Consider the following 16,460-nt stretch of genomic DNA (forward strand, 5'->3'; position numbering starts at 1 on the left):
ATTAACCGCGGCACAACGATCGGCAAGAAGAAACGTATTTTCACACGTCAGGTAAAGAGAAAGCGTTTATAAATGTTTCAATACTGAGTTAATTCAGACATCTTGACGTAGATCCGGTTTACCTCAACAGCTACAGGCAGCAACATTTCTGGATTCTGGATAAATTAAAAAAACAAAAAAAACAAAACTCACTTCAGCAGACAAAACATTATTTTCCTAATTTAATCATTTAAATTATTTCAAATCTTTCAAAATGTTCTCCCCGAACAGCACGATTGGCAGTGCCGTGTAACTGGCTGACGCCTTCGCCCCCGCCGGCTCATCTGCGCAGTGTTTCCTTTACGGCCTGTTTACAGCAGCGGCGGCAAGATTTACTGCGGCAGCGGCCCGGACAGCGCTCACCGCCGCCACCGCCAACACAAGCAGTGCGTCATCACGGACGATGATGACGACGCCCACGTTCCGGTGGTTTCACGGCCCAGAAGAGTTTGTCTGGTCGGGCGGTTCGGATTCCGCTGATTTAAGTCGGTTTATAAAAGAGAGTCGTCAGTCGGTGAGATCAGCAGCGTCCCAGCCCGGGAGTCGCGCTGGACTTCAAAGGGCGTGTCTCCACTAGCACGATTCTGCTCGGCCCACTTTGGCTCGGCTCGGCTCGGCTCGGCTCGGTACGACTCAACTCGCTTGCGTTTCTACCATAACTTGGTTACTAGCTCAGCGTGGGCGGAGTTATCGCAGCAAGGCGGGCCGAAGCTTCCCTGACATTTGTTATGGCTTCAGTGTCCCCGATTCATAGGTTTTTACATTTTGCGCTGGCTACGTTTTTATCTTTGTATTCTTTAGTAATTTTAGTGAAAATATTTTTGTTCAATACTGTTGACCTGAATCAAAACATGGTCCTAGCGGAGAAGATGTAGACTCTGAAGTGTTCGCTTGAGCCACAAAGTCTTTCACATTGGACAAGAATATCCGCACAGCTCGGGTCCACACAAAACAGCAACAGCTTAGCCGATGTTAACACACAGACGTACGTTAGAATCGCTCCAAGAAGCGAATCTGAAGAGGCAAACTTGCTGCCAGCGAACACAAAACGTCGGCAGAAGATGGAGTTAGCGGTGGTGGCTTACACTTTCCCTACATGAGACAGCGGTTGTACTTTGAAAATAGCATTAAAACTAAAGTTTCTTGAGGTCACGATACACTCAACAGCCCTCTTATGATATTATACATGTTTTCAAATGAACCCCCAAGGAAGCAGGGACCAAAATGGTAACATTTGGAACCGTGTTGGTGCCAGTGGTTCGACTGCAAACCCAGGCGAGCCGAGCCGAGCCGAGCTGTGCTAATGGAAACGTGTCCTAACCTTCCATCTTAGATCCCAGCGAGCAGCTCCACCTCCCAATGTGTCCCTATAGGAGCCGTTTATTCACCTATTCTGTTCTCAGGGTTGTTCCCCTCCCAGCCACCAGAGGTCAGCGCAGTGTCACGTGGTGCAGACTGAAGGTGTTTTTGCTACAGGTGTTTCAAGCCTGAGTTAATTATTGTGTCTGCTGCTGAAGTGGTGAACAGTTTTCAACTGCTCAGGTTTTTATTTTTGTTTAATTTATATTTAATTCGATTAAAACATGAAAGCCATTTCTTGAGTTAAATCAACTCACTCTTTTTGACTATTGGTTTGTGTTCAGGTTTAATTATCACTTAAGTGCGCGTCATAACTTTATTCCCACGGTCGGATCTGTCACTACAATACCCATTACCCCTAAACAGCAGCCTGTTAGCCTGCTGTTTACAGCCTGCTGACAGAACTGACAGCCTCGTCAGCCCATCCACTCATTTGGAAGGAGACGTAAAGAAAGGCGGAGCCAGCCTCTCGGTCAGGGTGGGCGGTGGGGAGGTGGATGGCGGCCACTGTCCCATTATGATCCTCAGTACCCCTTGTGACATCATCACAGAGGGCTGAATCCCCCCCGGAGCTGTGTGTTGCGGCAACTTGTCACGTCCCTTTAGTGGTGACAGAAGCAGTGATTCAGGAGGAGGGGCCAAGAAACAGAAAATGAAGAGGGTGGAGCCGCAGTGGTTCGTCCAATCACACCTGGCCAACGTCCCCACTGGAGGTGCTTCACTGCTGCTGACCGTAGGTGGGAAGTAGCAAAGTACAAGTAATTCCTTACTAAGTAGATTTTTCAAGTGTCTGTACTTGACGACTTAATACTTCTATTCCCTACTTTTGTACACAAATATCTGTTCTTTCTTTCTGGACTGCTTACTTTTGAAAAAAAAAACAACATCCTAGTCACTTTCACTTTTTCCGAACCTGTACTTTCTGAATTTTACTTGAGTAAAGGCATTTAATCTGCACTATGGAGTTTTTTGTTGTTTGATTGTTTTTTTTACACAATTACCCGTACATTGACAGTTCCCTGCTGCGGCTGCTCTCATTGGCTCCAGGAGGAACTTGACGTGACCCGCTGCTTCCTGCCCCGCCGCCGTGAATCTGAACAGGACAGGCAGCGGGAGTTTATCCTTGGCCTCGGCAGTGGAGGGAACATCATAAAAAAAGTGTGTGTGTGTGTGTGTGTGTGTGTGTGTGTGTGTGTGTGTGTGTGTGTGTGTGTGTGTGTGTGTGTGTGTGTGTGTGTGTGTGTGTGGACGGACTCTGGCTATTCTCGGTGTGTCATCATTACTTCCCACACAGCAGCGGGGCTGATCCCAGGCCAGTTAGGGCGGGCAGCAGGTGATGGGGGCCGGAGCGCCGCGCCTGCTGATGAAGATGAATGAAGGGGGGACGGGAGGCTGGAGGTAGGGGGCAGGCTGTATAAAGAGGCGGCGAGGAGCAGGAGGAGGTGCAGACAAGTCGGCAGGTCTGAGAGCAGCAGCTCCAGGATCTACGAGGTTTCTCCTCATCTTGCATCATCGACTGGTTGCAGGTTGGTCACCAGCAGCTCCTCCCTCGGCTGGTCTAGGATCTGCAACAGCCGCTTCAGCTCCTGTTCCAGCTCCTGCTCCTGCTCCTGCTCCTGCTCCAGGTCATCCCCAAACCAGCCTGGCCAGGATCAGCGTCTTCAGGATCAGCCCAGAGCTGGTCTGGGATCGGCAGCTCAGGGATCAACTCGCCTGGGGGTCCGGCCCTTGGCAGATCTCAGATCAGCTCCTGCTTCTGCTTCTACTCGGGCTTTGTTCGTTCTGTCGGTGAGCGACACCAGCTGTTCTGAGATCAGCCGGTGAGTTTCGATCTGTTTCCCATCTCTGCTTTGTGATTGTTGAGTGAGTTGAGTTTCGCTTTGTCCCACAAAAGTTTGAAAACTGAATTAAAACTACAGTACCAACGATGCCCAGCTGCTGCTGCCGTGGAGACTTACTGAGAATCTTTTATTTTCTTTTTTTTAAAAACAAAAGAAGACAAAGAAATGCACCCTTGGACGAGTGCAGCACATTTTGGCAGGCAGTCTAATAACCACAAAATGAAATGCGTCAATGAACGAATAAATAAATATGTATGGATGTAGCTTACACGTTGTTCTCCCAGGAGCGCGGTAGTTAGTGTTTAGCTTGCTGACCCCCTGATACCGCCTCAGGAAAATGGCCACAGCACCGTTTTAACACATTTTTGTTTGTAATTTTTACCGTGAAACACGGATTTTGAAAGTTGGAAACCCTGGTCATGGGTTCATCTTGGTAGTCGTCGCATAGGACACGTGTGTGTGTGTGTTTGTGTTTAAAATTACTGTTTTCACTCGTGTTAGCATTAGTCCTGCTAGCAGAGCTGCTGCCACTCATGCCAATGTTCCTGTTAGCGGTAGCCCTAGCATTTATCAGTGAAAGAAAAGACAGCTTGCTTATTACTGCTCCTGCCAATGCTTGTGTTCGCGCGCACCAATGGCAAAAAAAAAAAAATTGATGAACAAAATAACAAATAAATAAATATTATATATATATATATATATATATATATATATATATATATATATATGTGTATATAGCTTTATTTTGCTTGACCTCCCCCCCCCCCCCTCTCTCTCTCTCTTTCTCTCTCCCCGCCTCTGCTCTGCTGATTTTCAAGCCACGCCTCCCTCCCTTGTCCCCTCCTTCTCACTCCAGGAATCATGGAGGCTGAGTTGGACCACCCCAACGCCTCCTTCTGGCCCAGCCCCTGCCCCAACGCCTCCTGCGAGGTGGCAGGCAGCGCCAGGTGTCCCCCCTACGGCCCCGCCCAGCTGGCCCTGCTAGCCACGGCAGCCGCCGCCCTCAGCCTGCTAACGGTGCTGGGCAACTTGCTGGTCATGGCGTCGGTCAAGGTCAACCGCCGCCTGCGCACCGTCAACAACTACTTCCTGCTGAGTCTGGCAGCCGCCGACCTGCTGGTGGGCCTGGTCTCCATGAACCTGTACTCGCTGTACCTGCTACGGGGCCACTGGCCGCTGGGGGCGGCCGCCTGCGACCTGTGGCTGGTGGTGGACCACGCCGTCAGCTCCGCCTCCGTGCTGCACCTACTGCTCATCAGCCTGGACCGCTACCTGTGCGTCACGCGGCCGCTCAGCTATCCAGCACGGCGCAGCGGCCGGGTGGCGGCACTGATGATCAGCGCCGTCTGGCTGCTGTCGCTGGCGCTGTGGGCGCCCGCCATCCTGTGCTGGCAGACAAAGGGCGGGCGGCGCCTGGTGCCCGACGGCCGCTGCTACACGCGGTTGTTGGCCAGCCCGGCTGCCACGCTCGCCACCACACTGCCCACCTTCTATCTGCCGGCGGCGCTCATGGTTGGCCTGTATGGGCGGCTGTCAGCCGCCAGCCGGCGGCGGCAGCTGGGCGCCATTGGGACGTCCAGCCCGTCCATCAAGGACTTCCTGTTGAAGAGGCGGAGCTGGGTGACCTCCGACCCCGTTTCGGACGTGTCCCTGAACCAGTCAGAGTCGGCCAGGAGGCGGTGGAAGGCGTCTCGGAGCCCCGTCGACACGTCTGAGCCTACTGATGTCAGCGTCTGGCCACCAGGCGGCGCCGGCGGGCTCGCTGCTGCCACCAACCACCGCGACTGCCACCCGGTGGAGAACGAGAACTCGTCGTCCGCCGCCACCGAGCGCCACAGGACGGCATGCAAGGCCTTCTCGGCCGCCGCCACCGCCGCCGCCGTGGCCGCCACTGGAGGTGTCAGGTGCCAGGAGTGGCGGCAGCGGCGGCGACGGGTGGCAGCGAGGGAGCGCAGGGTCACCAGGACCATCACCGCCATCGTCATGGCCTTCATCCTCACCTGGACGCCCTACAACGTGCTGGCGGTGGTGGCCGCCTTCCACGGGGCCGAGATCCCCGCCGCGCTCTGGAGTGCCGGCTACTGGCTCCGCTACATCAACAGTGCCGTCAACCCCGGCTGCTACGCCCTCTGCAACGCCACCTTCAGGAAGACCTTCTGCAGCCTCCTGCGCTGCCGTGGCCGGAAGCCGCTCTGACCCCTGGGGGCCACCGCTGGCACGGACTGGCATCCACTGCAGGTTGCGGCTGGTGCAGAGGGGGGCAAACTCTTTTGACCGGTGGGCCACAATGGGTTCTAAAATTTAACAGCGGGGCCGGAGCAGATGGGTGGAGAGTTTTCGTAACTCGCCTCATAGCAGAAAGAATATATATCATGGGATGTCTAGAAAACATGTGCTTCCATGTCAGTAGTTACAATGTTAGTTTTATAATAATATTTATATGTATATATGTATAGTATAGGTATCGCAGTTCAGGAAAACTTTTCAGACGTTTTCCTTCTCAACTGCAATTCCAGAAATGGCCACACAGTTGTTTGTTTGTTTGTTTGTTTGTTTAATTACAGGTCATTTTCAGATTTTGCACATTTAAATGTTGTTCACTCAGGAACGCGGTGGTTGGCTTTTAGCTTTCTGACCCCCTGACACCACCTCAGAGGAAAATGGCCTCAACATTTTTGTTTGTAACTTTCAAGATTTTGGAAGAGAAATCTTGATCATGGGTTAATTTGTGTAGTCGTCACAAAGGGCGTGTGTGGGAGTTTGCTTATTGCTGCTGCTACCGATCTTAATGTTAGCCTTTGTTTGTGTTAGTGCGCGCCAATGCAAAGAAAAAACAACAACAACAACAAAAAACGAGCCGATTCACCAACCAAAAGAATGTACACTCTTTAATTTCTTCATTTTATACAAGACTCATCCTGCACTGTTGATCATCTAAAAGTTCAAAAAATAAATTTGGGTTTGCAGATTCTTTCGTGTGTTTTTTTGTTTTGTTTGTTTATTTTTCCCTTAATTAAATTCAGTGGAATTTCTTTCCAGTGACTGCATGGCGTCCTAGCTTGGAGTTTTTATTCAAACCTTTTTTTTTTTCTTTTTTTTTTAATTCCTTTAACTACTTTAAAATATATTCACTGTTAATACAAACTATGAGCTACGGGGAAGAAAAATTATTCTTTATCATCTAGTGGGATGTGTTTCGGGTGGGGGCCGACGGGTGGGGTGGGGCCTGAATAGAGGGGCGGAGCAACTTTGATCCAAATCAACACAAAACGAGCAAATTAGAATCAGTGGAGCAGCAACAACAGCTGCTGCAGCTGTTGTTCCGGAGTCTCTCGGTTCTTCTTCTTCTTCTTCTTCTTCTTCTTCTTCTTCTTCTTCTTTCTTCTTCTTCTTCTTCTTCTGTTCAGCCAGATGGTGGAGGGAAGACGATTGTTCAGCCGGAGGAGGAGAAGTGGATCCTGTCGCCTTCATCGCCCTCTAGTTGCTCTTCTTCTCTCCTGACGGAAGACGGAAGTTACCATTTTAAAGTCGACTTCCTACTCCAATCTTAATCCCAGAGGAAAGAAGAGTTTTGCGAGACGCGCCGGACGTTCACTTCATTAATCTTTTGTCTCAGTGCGTTTATTATTTAGAAAATATATTCCTGCCACTAGAGGGCGACATAGTAAAGTGCGTGGTAAACTGAACGTCCGACTCCTGAGGACCTCATGTCCGCTACTTGGCCGAACACTTGATCGGTAAAAATCTTTTTTGATTGTCAGCTATCAAAATGATTTTTTTTTTCCTGGTTCCTGATTCAGTCATGAAAAAAGTGTTTATTTAAACTGAAGAGATTTTGAAGGATGATGTTTCATTCGGAATTATTTGACATTAATATTGTTTTTCGGAATAAAAGTCAAAAATAGCAACTGGATTATTTAATTATTAGTATTATTTAGATATGTAATTCCCACTCTTTCTAATTATAAAAATGAAGTCACTTTCCACATTCTGGGTTGTAAACAACATTGCAAAAAAAAAACTGCTAAATGCTGGATTTGGATGCTGCAATGCTGTCTGCCAGACAGGGGCGCTGCTCTGGGGTCTCACCTCGGCTCTTCTTCACCTTGGCGGAGCAAGGCTTGGACACCTTGACGGTGCTCTGGCACTCGGCGTTGAACAGCGCCCTCTTCAGGGTTCCTGACCGGCTCTTGGTGTTGGTGGCGGCATCGCACGAACCCCAGGGCCCAAACTTGTACTTACAGTCACCTGGCATGGGGGGGGGGGGGGGTCGCGAAGGAGAAACACAGGGGTCACAGAGGGGTCAAGTCAACCAGTGATGAGCAGCTCAACACAGGGCTAATGAAACCCCACGCTACTCTATTCTTTTAAAAAGTTCAACCTCAATAATTTTCACAATTTATAATGTGAATAATTTACACATAATGTGTGTGTGTGTGTGTGTGTGTGTGTGTGTGTGTGTGTTTGCGTGTACGCTCTCTCACTGATCTCCTTCTTCCAGTTGCAGGGGATCCTGCAGCGGATCTTGTCAGTGCGGTCGTTGCAGGTGACCTCCCTCAGGCCGTCGCCGCAGTCGTCCTTGTCAGGGACACACTTGCTGTAGCGCGTCTCGGCCGGCGAGCACTCGGAGGTCGTCCGAGCTTTGTCATGTTTGCGACCTGCGGGAGGGAGGGATGGAGGGACGGAGGGATGAGCAGAAGAGAGCTGTGGCCCGCTCGGCGGGGGAAGAAATGATAAAAAACCTCCAGTGTCGTGCTAGTTTGACGAGACACTGTAGAAAGAACAACGGCTGAAATATCTGAAACTTACATTAAAGTCAATAATGTTGATGAAATATTAAATCGATGCATTCTTTGATTCTTTTATACACTTTTGTACTTCATGTGCAATGGGACAATACTTAATCTGAAACATGTTGAGTGTTTAATACTTGACTCTGCTAACGCTAATGCTAATGCTCCAGATGAGCGGTTTCTGAGTTCAGGTCCGTTTGGAACCAGATTTGTTCAATCGCAGCAGGAAGAACCGGCGCCGTCACATTCCAGCTGGTGTGAGATAAATTGTGGGAAACCCGGTGTGCATGTGTATGTTTTAACACTGTTCTTGTCAGCTGTGATTATTCCTCACCTTTGTGATTTTTGGCGCCCTTGCTGGCCTCGGCAGCGAGCGTCAGGGCCAAGAGCAGCAGCAGCGTCACAGACAACAAACTTCGCATTCTGAGAAAAACAAAAAGAACAACAAAGTAAAGTAGCTGAAAAACTTGACCTCTTGTTTGGCAGGCTGCTGACCCACCAGCACACGTTGAGGCGTAGAACTGTGGGAAAATGTTTTGTTACAAGTCATTTGTGCACAGGTTAGTTTGTGGCGCTCTGATTAGCGGCAACGCTAACAGGTTATCAATATGAAATGGCTTTGAAAACAATACAAATCACCATGTTAGCTTGTAGTGCCCTAATTAGCCGCTACACTCGAAGTTTATTAAAATAAAATAGCTTTGAAACTGTCTAAATTACCATGTTAGCTTGTAGTGCTCTGATTAGCCGCTACGCTAACAGGTCATCAACATAAAATGACTTTGAAACAGTTTGAATCGACATGTTGTCTTTAAAATTGGTTTCAGTTGTGTCCTTTTTGTTGTTGTTGCAGAGCCACTTCGCGAGCAAGCAGTGTCGCCCCCTCGCACCAACAGGAGGCCTGGAGCTGTTACCAACTGACTGAACCAGCAACATCCTGATCCTTTCAGAATTTTTCCAACAACAGAGCCAGGAAATATTCCCTCTGCTGTGGCTAGTCACAGTGCCACCTAGAGTCAGCTAGCATCAAATTGAAGCTAAGAAACACGCACACAGACACGATTGAAGACTAGCCTTCGGTTTAGCGCCAACTAGCATAATGTCTTTCAGGGTCTTCCAGACCCTATGGGTTTTTTGGACCGACGGAGCTGTTTGAAGCCACCTCTCCACCCGACTGAGGGGAGAATTCTAGGGGCCGGGTGGCAGAATGGAACTTTGCGCCTGCAAGAGGCGACGGGTTGAACTCAGCCGCTGGATTGACGGACTCGATGTTTGACCAGCGTGATGTCGGGCCAGATGGTCCAAATTTAGTCCAGATCAAATCTGCTCTTCTTTTCAAGGAATCCCCACCCCACCCACACACACACACACAAACACACACACACACACACACACACACACTGAGATCACAGAGCGCTTAAGCCCAATAATCTGACTATTGTAGTCACAGCAGGATTATAAAAGTAGGCTAATGTATTCCGACGCTGCGCCTGTTTTTATTATTTTGGCCGTGTTTACGGCGCTGCTTCCTTCAGTGTTTTGACGCGGGCGGGGCGGGGTGGGTGGGATGTGATGTGAAGGGATGCGGGTAGGGAGGGGGGAGTGGGTATATGGTGCCTCTCACTCTGTGGAGTCAATTACCCAGAGTGCCCCTGTGTGGCCATTGTGCCGGGAGGTGACAGCCTCGTCTTTGAGAGCGACGCTTCGCTTTCACACGTCAGAAAATCCCGCTGCTGAGCCGAGAAGCGGCTCTCAGCAGGCCTCCAGTCTGCCCTCCATCAATGAAGGGGGGGCGGGGGGGAGCAGTGTCTGAAAGAGCTCTTTAGATTCACCCCAGCCCCCAGGCCCCCCCTCCGAACCCCCCCCCCCCAGGCCCTGAAGAATACAGATTCACTGGGCCAAAACAAAGCCTCCTCTAGCCTGGTTCCATTTCTTTAAAGGCCAACACGGATTCCATCCCACGTCTCAGGAGCTGAACACTTGCCCCCACCGACACACACACACACACACACACCCGGTACACCCCCCCCCCATCCCCCACCCCCACCCCTGCTCTGAATAGAACCCCATTGGCATAAGAGGACAATGGAAGCTTGGCAGGAAGAAAAGTGTTGGGATGCTCCCCTTTAGTGAGCGACCGGGAGCAACATTTAGAGGAACTTCCTCCCGAATCTCAGGGTTCGACCCCGACATCCTCCGCTGAGCCGCCGAGCCGCCGAGCGACTCTCGCTCCTCCGGTGTCGTCAGGATGGACGGACAGACGGACAGACGGACAAAGGGGAAACAGTTTTGTGCCCTGGACCTCGCAAGACCACGCAAAAAAAAAACATCTTTAGAACAACAGCTCCCAACAGGTGTTGCTGCGTCGGCCAGTGATGTCCCAGTTGCACAGGAAGCGAACAGACAGAAAACAAACACACAAACAAAAAACAACAACAACCAAGTGTAAACAAAGTGGGGGAAAAAAAACAAACAGCAGGAGGACATAAATTTATGAAATGAATCAACAAACGATTTGTCTTTTGTGTCTGGTTGTCACCGCGTTATGAACATTTCTGTTGACGGTGCTGAGAGATGAAATCTAACCGTTTAAAAGACTCGATAAAGTTAAAGTTAAACACAAAAAAACAAAACAAAATTAAAATGTTGCTGAAATTGTTTCTCTCCTTTTTCACGAGTCTCGGCCGTTTTCCCCGGTGCATCCGCAGAATAACCAATAACCTCTGCCCCCTAAACACATATGCACCCACACACACACATACACACACACACACACACACACACGATCTGAAGACTCCGAAACAAACAAGCCGACGAAGAGTCGAACGATCGGGTCCTAGCGGGTCGTAACTTACGTGCTGAGCTCAGAGGAGCAGCCGGTGGAGCTGTGGAGTCGTCGCCTTCTGTCGCCGCTTCTGCTGCTGCTGCTGCTCCACATCCACTCGCTCTCCCTCTCTCTCCCTCCCTCTCTCTCACTCTCTCTCTCTCACACACACACACACACACACACACACACACACACACACCAACACGCACACACACACACGCACACACACGCCAACACGCACACACACACACGCACGGGGGGCTGGCAGTGACATCACAGCTGTTAATCTACATCCTGCAGAACAAAACAGGCTCAGAAGAATGACGGCCGTGCCAGCGGACAGGTTGTGTGGGTGTGGGTGTGGGTGTGGGTGTCTGTGTGTTGACGGATGAGTGGGTCAAAGTGAACCCAGCCCTTGAACTCCAGCGGTGAAGTTTTGCACTGTTGGCTCCGATGGGATGTGGAACGTGAATTTAAAGGCCCAATTCAAGGGGTTCAAAGGTCAAGTAGAGACAGCAAGAAAGAGAGACCATAAAGTGTTAACAGTACTCTCTCTGACCACTCGGTGCAACACGGCGGCTCTTTAAACTGGGTGGGTTTGTTTCCCTTCGTCTCCGGAGGTCGTCGACCTTTCACACACGCAGTGAAAGTTTTTTTTACTCAAATTAGGCGATCGGTTTACGTTTCGTTTCAGATTAGAAAAAAAAAAAAAAAAAAAAAAAATCTGAAGAAAATTGAAATATGTGAATTAAAAAATAGATTTAGATTTCTAGACCTTTTTGATCCCCAGGAGAAATTTGCATTTCCAGCAGCTTGGCAAGGGAACTAGTTTAATAAAAGACATGCAATGTTCTAAACTATAGTATAAAAGGGGATAATTGTTATGTATGAGAGAGAGACTAAGAAATGTGTGTGTTAAAGTGTGTGTGTGTCCTCAGGTGCATTTTGTGTACAGATCTGACAGTAATTGTGATTTCCAAGTGTTCAACACTTCAAACAACAACTCAGTTCTTGTTTTTTTAGTTCCATGGTCTAAATTTCATTGATAAAAACCTCCTTCTGACCACTTCTGGATTCTTCTGTGAACTTAATGCATCATCTGGACGTCAACTGCAGAGAGAAAAACCTCCTGCTGCTGCTGCTGCCGCTGCCGCCGCCGCCTCTCATGGCTCAGTCATGCGTGCAGCAGGTCTTTGTTGGCTCCTGCAGCAGGGACTTGCAGCCCAGCGGGAGGAACCTTTGGAACGCTGAAGTTTCGGGACAAACGACATGACAGAAACAGAAGGTTCCTCTTCTGCAGCCGCAGAACTGGGAAGTGGCAGCGGTTTAACGTTGCTTTTGTTCCTGGTGTTAAGTCCAATGAATATTTAAACTCTTTTATTCTAAAATGTAAATGTTTGTGTCTGTGTGGAGTTTGCATGTTCTCCCTGTGTCTGCGTGGGTTCTCTCCAACAGTCTAAAAACATGCATGCGAGGTGAATTGGACACCCTAAATTGTCCGTAGGTGTGCATGTGAGTGTGAATGGTTGTTTGTCTCTGTGTGACCCTACAATTAACTGAGCACTTGTCCAGGGTGCCACCCTGCCTTCGCCCTATGACAGCTGGGGGAGGATCCAGCACACCCCAGGAAGAAGTGATATTCTTAGTTCATGTAATTATTACATTACACTATTTACTGTATGTGGAACATTTTATTATCCTCGGTAATTTGGCGTTGAAGCACTTTGTGATACGCTGTTTCTTAAAATGTGCAACTGAACAAGAGATTATCATTGTAATTATTGTCATCATCATCATCATCATCATCATCATTATTATAGCTATTCTCAGGTCACTAAGTGTGTAATAACAACTCTGCCTGTTAGTTCCAGGTTAACTTGACTTTCCCGTTTTTGTTCTCAACTCCACCCCTTTATTTAAAAGGAGAGAAGCTCGGACAGGAAGTGACGGAGAAGTGAGGAATGTGTCTGACATGCTTTATTTGCAGGTCGCTCAGGATTAAAACAAACATTATGGGGTCCATTATGACGGTGACCGTCAAGTCGGCAGCCGGATGCAAATTCGAAACATGTGTAACAGACAGCAACAACGAAAAAAGAACGGTAAAGAGTGAAATCTTCTAAAAACATGTGCGGTGAAGCAGCCGGACCGGACCGGACCGGACCGGACCGCTGCCACTGAGCCCAGACGAGGTGCTTTTTTTTTCTCCTACTGCACATAAATCATAAATAGCTCCTTTAATTCATTCAGACTTGAACTAGTTTAAATATGAACACTGCCGAGGATGAAGAGGCTGCGGCTGCGGCTGCGGCTGCTGCTGCTGCTGCTGCTGCCCCCCCCAGCTGCAAGCGGCGCTGCGGCTCCTTCAGCTGCGGATGAATACAGTCACTGTTCGCTGGGAAGCAGCTGCGCTTTGGTTTTCTGTACAGTATTGTAGCACGGTAGCGGTGCTAGCGGCGGCGGCTAACGGCTAATGTCTATACAACGACAGCCACGTTGAAGAAAAAAAACAAAACACACACACACAGACACACACACAGGTGTGGAAGTCCAGCGTGAATCGTCTGCAGCGTCCGCAGACGAAGACGAAGCTGTTTGAGTTTTAGTTTGTTTGTTTGTTGGTTGATTTCTTTTCCTGTGAGTCGTGGTTGGCAGGATCTCTGGCGCCACCTAGCTGCCGCCGTGGAGGGTCGTGACCCTCGGTACCTTCGGGGGGCGCTGCATCTCACACCGCCGTCTCCTGGTCCTCCCTCTGGATCATCTGGTAGTGCTGCCGGTTCTCCAAGTAGTCGGCCAGCTCCTGGTCCTGGGCCTTCTCCGCTCGCTGCTTCGGAGTCTCGCCCTGGAGCACCGACACACACACACACACACACACACACACACACACACACACACACACACACACACACACACACACACACACACACACACACACACACACACACACACAGCTGATTTAGTGAAAGGGGAGTAAGAAAATATGTATGAGCATGTAGCAGGAGTGTCACTTCCATCATGCCTCTGTAAGTCACATGACACATCAGGACGCATCAGCCAATCAGAACAAGCTGAGACACACTGAGAATCTAAAACTCTTTACTGGCCTTTTAATACATTTTCATAAAAATTAAAAGTCCAGGACTTAAAAATCTACAATTGAATGATTTGTTATGAACCGTGTTCTAGGTCAAAGGTCATCCTGTCATCCTTTTGCAGTTTATTTTTGTATTGCGGTCGAAGAGGAAAAATGCTTTTTTGGCCATGTGGGGTTTTTTGACTGCAGTACCTCGAGTGACCACTGGGAACTACTTAAATAAATTGCAGAGCTGCCAAGTTGAAAGTCTGGTATCCAGTTCTTCTAATAATCCATGCTTCATACCAACATGTTGGGGGGCATAAACTGTGGGCGGGGCTTAAAGACAAACGCCTGCTTCTTCTTCACTCATCTTCTACTGAGGAAATGTCCAGGTGAGGTCAGACGGACCAAACTCCGCCTCCCGGATGCTGATTGGTCCGGTCACATTGGTCCCGACTGACTAAAAAGAAAAACAAAACACGAAGCCGCCTGGAGCTCCTGGTGGCTCGTTGACCACAAGACTAAAAGTTTGTCCCGACTTCCAGCCTGGAAGATGGGCCTCAGAGTGAAGCTCTGCCCCCCTCGGAGAGGATCTTTGATTGCTTCTCAGGTCTCCCACCGTCTCTCTCGCTCTCTCTCGGCTCCACGCTCGCCGAATCTCGGCTTCCGACCAACAATTTACACACTAACTAACACACGGGCCCTTTTCATTGGCTGTGGAGGAGTGAGTGGGGTGGGGGAGGGGGGTCTGCTGAGATTACGGCCTTCTTCCTGTTACCAGTGGCTTCACCATGGAGACGCTGAGCCGCGGCCTTTGTGTGCGCCGCAGCGAAGGCCGGGGATCCTGCGGGGCTTCGTTTCTCACTGACACACAACATTAATCACTTTATACAAGTGGGTCAAACAGAGCTGGAGATCCATTTAAAGTGCGGTGGGCGGGGCCGGGCTGGTGGCCGACACTCGGCCTGAGAAAGACGCACAAAACATCCCGCGGGACCCGCCGAGTGTCCTCGGCGTTTTCATGAACTGCACGCCGCACTTCCAACCGGAACACAACTCTTGCCGAGCGACAAAACCCGCAGCGCAGCGGCACACAGCCCGCTTCCGGAATTCATTTCACACGTCAGTCCCGCTAGCCTTCCCAGACTGCGAGCGCCGTCGGTGGGCGGAGTCTGATAGCAGCCGGCCCGCCAGCCGTGCAGAGGGAAGCGTCGTCCGGCTGGGACACAACTGGCCACACAGCCGGCGGCGAAAGCAGCGGCAGCTTCCTCTTCCCGTCCTTTCGGGGGCCGCGGTGTGGGCGGAGTTTAACTGAACTGTGGGCGGAGTTTCAAGAGAAACGCCTACGACTTCTTCTTTACTCTTCTTCTACTGAGGAAATGAAGTCTAGGTGGGATCAGACCAGGGGTGGGCAAACTGGTGGGCCACAATGGGTCACAATGTGACAGAGGGGCCGGAACAGGAGGAGATGGATGGAGTGTTTTGATGCTCTACCTCATAGGAGGAAAAATATATTATGGGATATGTAGAAAACATGTGCTTTAATGTTACTTGAAAATGAGCAAAAGGGTTGTGTTTTTTTGTGTTTCCTTTCTCATCGGGCACCTCATCGGGCAGCTAAGGGGTCCTCAACCCTTGCGGCTGTGCTGCGGTTCGCTCTCCCGCTTGTGCTGATCCGCTGCTGTGCTCCTGGACGTGTGCATGTTGGAGTTTCGCTGCTTCAGTAAAGATATTCAAGTTGTACGAACTGAGTGTCTGTGTGGATGAAGAGTTCCAGCAGTTGATTGCGAATTACCACCGTCACTCTCCCCAATAACGACCAAATATGTATCTTTGAAGCCCCACGTTATTTTGCTCTTTATTGAAATGACTCTTAAAATACTGAAAAATTGGATGAACTACAGCTATTTTTTTTTCATACTGACTATAACCATAATTTCTTCCAGTTCGGCAGGCTGGATCAAAAAGATAATCAGGCCACATATGGCCCCCGGGCCATAGTTTGCCCGTGCCTGTGTTAGACAGACCGAACTGCGGTGAGAAGGATTTTTGGACCGGAGCTTTTTTTTTCGTAGTTTCTTTTTTAGTTCCTCCTCCTCAGGCAGGAAGCAGGAACTAGGCACTAGCCTCACAGGAAGTGGCTCCACCACAGCGTGTTAGCGGTTAGCGCTGGTTACCTGCAGGTCAGTCCTCATGAGCGACGCACCGGCCTCCACCAGGTAGTGGCAGATGGTCCTCTGGCAGGCGGCGGCGGCTTTGTGCAGCGCCGTCTCGCCTCTGCGAGACAAAAACAAAGGAAAAAAGAACAGAATCCACGTGAGCTCAAACACACCTGAGCCTGGAAGTCACAATGATCACAGGTGGTGTTTCAGGTTTAAGATGCAGACTCACGTCTCTTTCTCCGTAACGTCCAGGTGAGACGTTGGAACTGGGGAGGAGACAGAGAAAAAAAGACGTTCCGTTAGCCGACGTTTGAAAACCGACGTCCCGAAGCCGGGCCGGAAAGTTGAGCAGCCAGCAGGTGG

The 16,460-nt window shown here is 49.8% G+C and overlaps 3 protein-coding genes and 1 long non-coding RNA gene across 4 annotated transcripts in view; 1 reads left to right on the plus strand and 3 right to left on the minus strand.

Moving 5' to 3' along the window:
* The first annotated feature begins 3,050 nt into the window (after positions 1 to 3,050).
* On the plus strand, positions 3,051 to 6,210 carry chrm4b (cholinergic receptor, muscarinic 4b). The gene is made up of 2 exons (XM_076028708.1): positions 3,051 to 3,218; positions 4,096 to 6,210. Exon 2 carries the CDS (start codon positions 4,101 to 4,103, stop codon positions 5,433 to 5,435), a length of 1,335 nt encoding a protein of 444 aa, XP_075884823.1. The 5' UTR covers positions 3,051 to 3,218; positions 4,096 to 4,100; the 3' UTR covers positions 5,436 to 6,210.
* mdkb (midkine b) lies at positions 6,113 to 11,034 on the minus strand. Its single transcript, XM_076028721.1, has 5 exons — positions 10,888 to 11,034; positions 8,367 to 8,455; positions 7,724 to 7,897; positions 7,329 to 7,487; positions 6,113 to 6,736 (listed from the first exon to the last, which is right to left on the minus strand). Exons 1-5 carry the CDS (start codon positions 10,968 to 10,970, stop codon positions 6,717 to 6,719), a joined length of 525 nt encoding a protein of 174 aa, XP_075884836.1. The 5' UTR covers positions 10,971 to 11,034; the 3' UTR covers positions 6,113 to 6,716.
* Positions 6,113 to 16,460, minus strand: part of LOC142889998 (uncharacterized) — a 38,689-nt gene continuing 28,341 nt past the window's right edge. The window contains exon 2 of the long non-coding RNA XR_012927033.1: positions 6,113 to 6,598. This is a non-coding gene — a long non-coding RNA (uncharacterized LOC142889998). The remainder of the gene's footprint in view (positions 6,599 to 16,460) is intronic.
* dgkzb (diacylglycerol kinase, zeta b) overlaps positions 12,822 to 16,460 on the minus strand; it is a 31,574-nt gene continuing 27,935 nt past the window's right edge. The window contains exons 32-34 of the mRNA XM_076028695.1: positions 16,327 to 16,363; positions 16,113 to 16,212; positions 12,822 to 13,701 (exon numbers count right to left, since the gene is read on the minus strand). Coding sequence (XP_075884810.1) covers positions 13,585 to 13,701; positions 16,113 to 16,212; positions 16,327 to 16,363 — 254 coding nt within the window. The 3' untranslated portion in view covers positions 12,822 to 13,584. The remainder of the gene's footprint in view (positions 13,702 to 16,112; positions 16,213 to 16,326; positions 16,364 to 16,460) is intronic.

The sequence above is a fragment of the Nelusetta ayraudi genome, unplaced genomic scaffold (assembly GCF_046127955.1).
Source record: "Nelusetta ayraudi isolate G7.1 ecotype Tasmania unplaced genomic scaffold, CSIRO-AGI_Nayr_v1 ptg000026l, whole genome shotgun sequence".
Lineage (NCBI taxonomy): Eukaryota > Metazoa > Chordata > Actinopteri > Tetraodontiformes > Monacanthidae > Nelusetta > Nelusetta ayraudi.